This window comes from Austrofundulus limnaeus, unplaced genomic scaffold, assembly GCF_001266775.1.
Source record: "Austrofundulus limnaeus strain Quisiro unplaced genomic scaffold, Austrofundulus_limnaeus-1.0 Scaffold167, whole genome shotgun sequence".
Taxonomy (NCBI): Eukaryota; Metazoa; Chordata; class Actinopteri; order Cyprinodontiformes; family Rivulidae; genus Austrofundulus; species Austrofundulus limnaeus.
The window spans coordinates 1,057,105-1,066,234 of NW_013952569.1; the positions used below are offsets into that span (position 1 = coordinate 1,057,105).

Here is a 9,130-nt window from a genome sequence, read left to right on the forward strand (position 1 = left end):
TTATTGTTAACAGGGGGTGGAGTGATACTGGCAACTCCACCCCCTGTTAACAATAAGTGTTAATTAGGTGTTGTGATGTGATTGTGATGCTGTATTTCTGAGTGTTTATGTGCTGCAGAACAGGAACCTGCTGTAAAACAGCAATTATGCTGAGTCAGGCTTGATTTTTAATAATCTTTTCCTGTTAAATAAATAAATCAAATCAAAAATCAAATCAAATAACTCGAGATAGGAAGCACCAAATTTGAAGTCAATAAATTATATTTACATGTTGACAGTAATTTTACTAATTACCATTATACATCCCACACCTCAACCCAACCAGTTATAGTTCAGCCAATCTGCGCCCACATCTGCAGAGACCCCCTACTCCATTCAAGTGATGCTTGAAATATAAAAACTCAGTCATCCCCTCTAGAGTGACCGTAATGTCACGAGTAAACATTTCAAATACAGCCTTACGTTGTATCGTTTTTATAATTACTTTGCATTCAAAATTGTACCATATCATGTATCGTATAGCTTCTGGTTAATAGCCATAATTCCAATGAAGTTTATACTTGTGTAAAACGTAAATAATACCATAATACAATGATTTACAAATGCTTTTCAACCTATATTCAATTAAATCCATTACAATGACAAGATATTCAATGTTCAAACAGATAAAATTTATTGGTTTTTTGCAATTATTGGTTCATTTTGAGTTTGATTCCTGCAACATGTTCCAGAAAAAGCAGTTACAGTGGCAACAAAAGACTGGGAAAGTTGAAGAATGCTAAATAAAACACACCTGTTTGGAGCATTCCACAGGTTAACGGGTTAATTAGAAACAGGTGAACATTATGGTTGGGTATAAAGGGAGCATCCACGAAAGTCTCAATATTTCATGAGCAAGGATGGGGAGAAGTTCACCACTTTGTGAACAACTGTGTGAGCAAATAGTCCAAACGTTTAAGGTTTTTCAATGTTCATCTACAGTCCATAAAATCATCAAAAGATTCAGAGAATCTGGACAAATCTTTGCAAGCAGCAAGACTGGAAACCAACACTGAAGCCGGGTACACACCAAACACGTTTGAAGCAGCCAGTTTACATGCAAACACTATGGTGGACGCGCATGTACGAGCAGTGCAGCACGTAGCAGCGCGCTTTGCCAGTTGAGAGCAGCGCGCAACATGCGGCAGAGCATTTTTCCACACATGCGGCAGTTGCAAAGCAGCGGCTGCTAAAGTTCAACAAATTGAACTTTGGCTGCTTGCCACGCAGCAGCAACCAATCGGGAGAGAATTATTTTTCATGTGACGGTTTCACAAACCCGACACAGACGGACCGGAGCCTTTTTAGCTGAAATCGACAGTCTGCAGTTGGTGTTCTAGCTGGAGAGATCAGCACCGATATGATGAGACGGCAGCAGCTCGCTGAGCTCGGGACAAAAAAAAGGCCCTCAGCTCGCAGCTCCTGGAGTGGCGAAACTTTGGTAAATAAAACAAAGCCATTTTATTTATTTCATCTTTATTTCACCCATCATTAAAGACAGACCAGAAAAAAAACCAAGACCCTCCTCCCTCTACAGCCTCTAGTTTGGTCCCGGTCTGAAAAAAAAAAGTCAGTGAGAGCGCCTGGTGAATTAATTATCTGCTCTGTGCGCAACGTTCGCTTGCTCTTTAGTAAATAAAGCAAAGCCATTTTATTTATTTTATCTTTATTTCACCCATCATTAAAGACAGTCTGGTCCTGGTCTGAAAAAAAAAGTCCGACAGAGCGCCTCTAATATCTGGTGAATTAATTATCTGCTCTGTGTGCAACGTTTGCTTGCTCTTTAGTAAATAAAGCAAAGCTATTTTATAAATTTTATCTTTATTTCAAACGTCAACCGACTGGAAAAAGAACAAAGACGCTGTGGACGGACAGCTACTGACAAGCAGCCAAACGCATGCATCAGGACCAATTTGGCTGCAACAAACGCGTTTGGTGGGAACCCGGCTTTGAATGCCCGTGACCTTTGACCCCTCAAGCAGTCCTGCATTAGAAACATTCTGTAATGGATCTGACCCCTGTCCCAGCTTTTATGGAATGTGCTGCAGGCATCAAATTCAAGGTGAGTTTAAACATAATAATAATAAAGTTTATCTGTTTGAACATTAAATATTTTGTCTTGTGAAATCAATTGAATATAGGTTAAAAAGGATTAGAAAATCATCGTATTCTGTTTTTATTTATTTTACAAGGGGTGCTCCGATTGCAGTTTTCTAGCCGATCACAGATCTTTAAAAAGTCCGACCAGCCGATACGAATTTTGTCCAATTTTTTTAAATAGCTGACACTGTCAGGTGTTATAAGGTTACAATAGACCTTCAGTGTTCCAATCATATTGAAAAATATTGAACAAAACCCTTGAAACAATACAAACTTGTTTTTACTGGACATCAGAGTTCACAGCAGAGCAAAAAGGAGACAGAGGCTGATTTTAGACCTTTGAACTGATTTTTTCCACTGGTCTTATCTAAACATTGGCCAATCTCTGATCTCCCAAAATTGAGTCGATAAATTGGCCGTCCAGTTATTGGTGCACTTTTACACAACAGCCAGACTTCATTGGACTTGGGGATGTATAACTATTGGGGCCTGATGTTTTGGTTTGAATTTGTTGATTATGAATAATAAATACACTGAATTTACCACAAACACTTCTTGTATGTTAGATTTCAACCTGGAGCCACAGACTTGTGTTTGAAAGTAAAACTTTTTGAGTGACATCATTTAATTTCCTTCAGTTGCGTTTGTGTTGCACACGTTTTTTTGTTTTCATTTATCTTGTGTGAAACTCAGACGACCGGGAAAACTTTACATTCCAGTTAATCCTAAACTGAAATTTAGATTCCCTGCTCTGCAGCGAGGCACCCCACAGACCAACTTGAACAAGCCCTTGAGTAGTTTTTAAACCAATGAAAGTGCAAACATTAGTTCCGTATGGTCTGAAAATTCACAGTAGGTGTCAAACGGTCTCCATAAACATCCGCCACATCAGGATCTACGTCAGAAAAATCCCAGATTTATTCTGTGAAAAGCCGTAGAAAACGTTGGACTCTTGCTCCTCTCTCTCTGTATCACACCTTCTTGGTAAAGATTCCAGTAAACAGAAAAAAACCTCAAACAAAATGCAGTTTTTGCTGTTTCCTATAGCTGCGTGGTGACAGAGTCCTCTAAGACGTCACAGCTGTCCCCTAAGACGTCCTCACAGGGTCCCAACCACCCGCCCATCATCATCATCAACCCTCCTCCTCCGTCCCGGTCCACGCCACCCTGGTCCACCCGTCCCACGCCTTCGCTCTGGAAAACGTCCTCGCTGGAGTCCAGGAGGCGCGCGCTGGACTCGGACATATTGGAAGCACAGTGCAGGGATTGGCAGGGGCAGGGGGGCGGGAGGGGCAGCGCCATGAGCGAGTCCCGCCCGTTCGTCCTCGAGAACGACGGGCTGTCCACCGAGCGGCCCACCTCGTTCAGGTTGGAGTCGCTTCTGGTGACGTCGCTGAGTCCAAAGTCGGAGCGGCCGTGGCCCCCCAGCGGCCGGAGCAACCCATCGGAGATGGTGAAGGAAGACGGGGACTGGAGGGGGAGTGGCGTGGGCGGGGCTTTGCGTTTGGAGCGCGAGAACAGGTAGGAGAGGCGTTTGAAGGAGTCCGTCTTCGCGCTCGGGGCCGACAGGCGCTGCAGGCGGTTCTTCGTGCGAGCGAGCGACGACGAGAACGTGGAGAACGACGAAGACGACGAGGGGAGGATGGTGGTGGAGGGCGGGGGGACGACGCTCGTCTTCAGCCCGTTGCTCTTTGGTTTCCCCTCCTCTTCCTCCTCCTCCTCCCCCCACCCCATCACCTCCTCCAGCTGACCCTCCTGCCCTCTGTCTATCCGTGTCATCCCTGAAATGGAGCGCACCAATGCAGACACGCCGAGCGTCGGACCGGACCTCCTTTCATCTTCCACCGTGTTAGAGAAAGTGACGCTTTTGGACTTCTGAACCCCGACTCCTCCTCCGCTGCCGTCGCCCGATTCGCTGTCGTCCTCCGACGCCACTGCGGCGTCATCTTTAGTGGTCTCGCTGGAGGAGGAGTAGTGTCGCCGTGGAGGACGCCGATTGCCGAGGAGATCCAGCACCTCGTAGCGGAAACTGGAGATGTCCTGTTTCAGCTCCTGCAGGGAGACAGCAAACAGATTATTGCAGCAACGTTTAAAGACAGTTGGTGGTATTATCGTAGGAAAGTCCAACTTCTAAACTAAACCTCAGTACCTCAACGCCACACTCACAGTTTGAATACTTTGGTTTTTTGTTAAACAAATGGCTCTGCTGAGTGGTTTTGTTTACCCCAGGTTAATGTCTTTTAGAACATGGTGAAGATCATTTTTATTATCCCGAGGGTTTGTTTTACTTCTCACCATCTCTGTCTTTTCTTTTAGCCATAAAAATGTTTTTTTTCCAACAGTATCTAAAGGTGTTTTTTTTTTTTCATCTCTTTTGAAGTCTTACACGGTTCGATAAACATGAATGAAAAACCCAAACTGGAAAGAAGAGGGTGAGGAGGGTAAGTGGGAGAGATGAAGCTGATGGCTGCCTGAGAGAGGGGAGCTGAAGCATCAGTTAGTCGAGGCGAAGGGTGAAGAGGAGGACAGCAGAGAGGAGCAAAAACAGAGAAAGAAAGAGGGAATTAACAGTGGAAGTGAAGGGATGTGTTTTAAAGAAGAGTGTGAGGCCATACGGGAAAAACACTCAATTACAGCAACAAAACACGCAACACAGTTTGGTTAAACAGAAAAAACTAATACTTTCAGTGTTCTTTTATATTCTTCTTTCTGCTACCTTTCATTTTATTTGTGATTTGTATTGTTTGTTGGATGTATAGAATTTGTTTTGTTTTTAAATGAAATGAATAAATTTACTAAATGTAAAACATATTTTGTGAATTAAAACAAATTATTTCATAAAAAAGAAACAAAACATGATGAAAAGAGGATATTTTAGTGCTGCAGAATCGCAGTGGATATTTTGAATTCTTCTTTTTCCCATTTAAATCATTCAGTTGGGTTTTATATAAAGAGGAACTGCAATGTTTTGGTCAGAACTCCATAAGCCCCGCCCATTTTTTGGGGTGTGTCTCAGATCAACTCGAGGTGAGAAGGGGTTCTCTGCAGACTCAAAGTGGGCGTTTCTCAAGCGTAAACACTGATTGGCTAGTTGTTTTTGCTCTGTTTCTCAAAAAAGTTGATTTTCTTTGGTTTTAGTAGCCAAAACAGATTTTTTATGAAATCGTAATATACCATTAAAAAAAAACATCTGGTTCTCCCCATTTCTAAATGTCTCCAAAAATAAAATACAAAAACAAACAAACAAAAAAAAAAAACCCACTACTGACTAATGTTGCTCTTATTTTGAAATGTAACCGGGAGAAGCGGAAATAATGAAAAAAAGACGTCGAGTCAGACGCTGGCTGCGTCTTCATATAAACATAATAATGGTGGCTAAAATTATCTGCTGGCTGTTGTTATTCAAAAAATCTTCAGATTACCTTGGTAAGAACAGCAAGTTTGTGAAACTAAATAGATAAATATGAAAGTCTGATGCTAGAAAAGTAAGCTATAAGAAACGCCTAAGCAATGATCATCCAATCTCAGGTGGTGTGCTTGAGTAACACCCCCTTTTGTGCTCATGTGTGTCCTTTGTAAACGCCAACTCGTCTGCAGAGATACCTGCTTGCTTGAGGCTCTCTCTAAACCCCGCCCCCTTCAGCTTCCTGATTGGTCCATTCTAGTTTGATAAAGGGGTTTATGACTATTTAGATGCACAAAAACTTTTTTTTTTTACAAATGAATTAAAAGATGTCAACAAGGGAAGACTTGTCCATCCAGCCTTACATGTTGGAGCCAGAGTCTGACCAAGAGGAGGATGAAGACCACCAAAGTGTAGTTGGTAAGTTCAGACCTTATGTATTATATAATTTGATATCTAACGGCTAAAAAAGTGGATTTTTTCATGTTCCCTGTAATGGAAGAATATCTTATGACTCCCTAGCTGCATACTACCTTGACATATCCTGTTCGTGACGCCATTTCTGTTGTGGAAAATCCCATCAGGGCAGAGATGCGGGAAATAAACAAAGTGGAAACTATGTGGTCTCGGTCTCAGATTATTTAATAGAAAAATGCATATGCAAAGATTGAGCAGAGCTAAACAGACATGATCAGGCGTCTGTCAAGCTCACACTGACCCAGATACAGGAAACAGACAATATATAAACATCCTGCTAACAAAATAAGAGTGTCAGAGATGTTCAGGAACCAATGAGATAGTTACAAGTAAAATAGTTCATGAGATGTGGACAAGGTTGCAGGCATACAGCATGTTAGGAGAACAGATTATTACACTGTGGCAGTTATCAAGAGATACAGAACAGGACATGTCAAGGTAATATGCAGCTAGGGAGTCATAAGACATTCTTTCATTACATTCCCTTTTATATTCACAAAGCTAAAACAGATTGTTTAAAGGAACGCTGGCACAGAAGTTAAATTTGTGCCATTTCAGTAATTATGGCATTTTTTAGACAAACTTTCAGCATTTCTATCAATTACTCAGCAGCAAACCCATCTGGGGACAATAAACTTCCCCTCTCCTTAAATCTCTTTCAATCTAACTTGACCTGCAGCTTTTAGACTAAATTTCCATAAATACTTTCAGTCGCTGTGTTTACCTTTCTCCCCTTCTGTTTTTGTCTCTCCAATAAAACACACAAAAAAGATATAAAGCCCATAAATCAGCTTGCAGCAACTTCACAGATTTTTTCCTCCACTTGCCATATGGGATTGTCCATGCCTCGTGTTGTTTTTATTCCTCAGGGAAAGAAAACGCTGATGTTGGTTACACATGTCAGCGGACAAAAACCCATAACCTGAGCAGACGCAGGTAAACCAGGAGGGAGAAGTGATTCGGTCCGATGTGCACCTGACGGTGTTGCCGTAGTTTGAAAAAGCCCAAAGGAACGTTCACTTTGAAGCCTCCAAGGGCATGGTGGGAACCCGACCCCTGGGGTTAAAATAATTTACGGCCCTGGAATATTGGAGAAGGCAGTCAGGCGTTGCTGCTGGAACAGGGTTTTTGGGAAATGAAGAGGCAGAAGGTGGACAGCTGGTTGTTATTTAAAGTCTTTTAATAAATCTTTGAGGCAATAAAAAGCTGTTCTGTCTGCTACCAATAAAAGCTGCAGAGGTTATAGAAGATCTGACGTAAATAAACCGTGGACCTCCAGCTCTGCAGAGCATCAGGTTACAGAAACACGGGATGACATCATTTATGCTCCTCGTTTACGACGGCCCGTCGTCGTGACAGCTGAATCTCATCGTGGACACTCACCTTAAAGTTCTCTTCTGTCAGTCCTTCGTCTGTTTTGGCGCTGCGAATCATGGCGGCCACATACCTCTTCACCAGGTTCCGGATCACTTCCTGTTGGAGACAGTTGTCATGGTTACTAACATCAACTTCACTTTTGTTTTCACTTCTATAAACCGGAACAGACTTGTGCCAAACAATGCACATCCCACTCTTAATACTTATCGCCTGCCAATACAAAAGCCAGGCAGTTACGTACTTCAGTGTGTGTGTGTGTGTGTGTGTGTGTGTGTGTGTGTGTGTGTGTGTGTGTGTGTGTGTGTGTGTGTTCATTTTGTTTGACACTGACATACCTCACACACCGGTCAATGGATTTTAGAGAAACTCTAAAAGAAATAATTGAATGTATACTGTACATACAACTGATCAACTACAAACCAGTTAAAGAATATGGAGCACCAAGTATGAACAAGCAAATGTTAAAAATGTAAAAAAAAATGTCACTAACTTTGTTGTTTGGCTCATTGTTCTTATGTTTGTATGGAGCCCGTCCGATGACATGGAATAAAAAAAATTATCATGTGGCCATGAGATAATTACGTCGTGGCCACCAGATAACTAATTATTGTTGTCATTTCCGTGCAGACTGTTCGTTGTTTACATGGACACGTCTGAATTAAACTAATTTATTTTAATAGAATGAATGACGTTGCTTCGTCCCCACCTTACGTTAGGCATGAAGTAGCTGTTTCTTAGTGCTGCAGCTGTAAGTCCCAGATCACAACTGGAGTTGTTTACAACTTTATTTTCTTTTTTTGAAGCTCAACTTTCATCTGCAGGAGGCGGAGTTATGCTGCATTCAGGAACACAGTAAAAAAATCTGTTTCCTGAAACACAACTATCGTCATTTCATAAATGGCCTAATATAAAAGATGATACATTCATATTGGCATAATTTATTTGTCTCCCAAAGAAGAAATTTGTCTTAGAAGAGGGAACAAAGCTGCAGTACAGCAAAGACAAAAACAATTCTTCTAACGCTGCTAATGTGGCTAATGCTGTTCTTATCCTAAAGTTCTCTTACGTTTGTTCGTACGATCCCTTCGTACGAACATGCCACGTCAGATTCAATAAACTCTTCTGTCTTCTGTTATAAAATATACGACAGGTCTGGACCACACAGGAATTTTGTTCGTATCTGAAAAAAAAAAAAAACTTAAAATACGAGAAAATTGGTGATGCCACAAATTCTCCTAAATCACTCGTACGCACAATTTAAGAACAAATCTGTACGTACGAATGGTTCTCGCATGAGGGCCGATGTGCAATTCTTCAGGAAATGCTAGTTTTTTTTATACTGTAATATCAGCTTATTTGTTGGGGAGCAGTCTCAGCTACTACCACACCAAAATGTAGCTTAACATTTATTAAATGGACTAAACTAAAACAATTTTGTGTTGGTTGATCAGCTGTGGTAGCTAATGATCACATATTAAACATATGGAAATGTTAGCTTGGTGGTTAGCGCTGCAGTTAGCTTTTCTCAGGTGCTCATAGGGGTGTAAGAAAAATATCGATACACTGAAATATCGCGATATTTCAAAGGAAAAAAATTGTATAGGTCCTCTGGACGGGTTCTTCTTTAATGAAACGTTTCGTCTCTCTTCCAAGAGACTTCTTCAGTCTGAGAGTTTCAGGCAAAATTCAGGCTTTTATGTCCTGCCTCCGTGGTTACAAGAAAAAAACTAATAG

At 41.5% G+C, this 9,130-nt stretch overlaps 1 protein-coding gene and 1 long non-coding RNA gene across 2 annotated transcripts in view; one reads left to right on the forward strand and one right to left on the reverse strand.

The window, feature by feature from the left end:
- The window catches only part of LOC106523851 (uncharacterized), an 18,632-nt gene extending 10,977 nt beyond the window's left edge, over window positions 1-7,655 (forward strand). Inside the window, exons 2-3 of the long non-coding RNA XR_001310933.1 lie at window positions 3,718-3,720; window positions 7,643-7,655. This is a non-coding gene — a long non-coding RNA (uncharacterized LOC106523851). The remainder of the gene's footprint in view (window positions 1-3,717; window positions 3,721-7,642) is intronic.
- Window positions 1,829-9,130, reverse strand: part of trpc5a (transient receptor potential cation channel, subfamily C, member 5a) — a gene marked incomplete in the record, with an annotated part of 146,999 nt that continues 139,697 nt past the window's right edge. Inside the window, 2 exon segments of the mRNA XM_014017426.1 lie at window positions 1,829-4,191; window positions 7,403-7,492. Coding sequence (XP_013872880.1) covers window positions 3,181-4,191; window positions 7,403-7,492 — 1,101 coding nt within the window.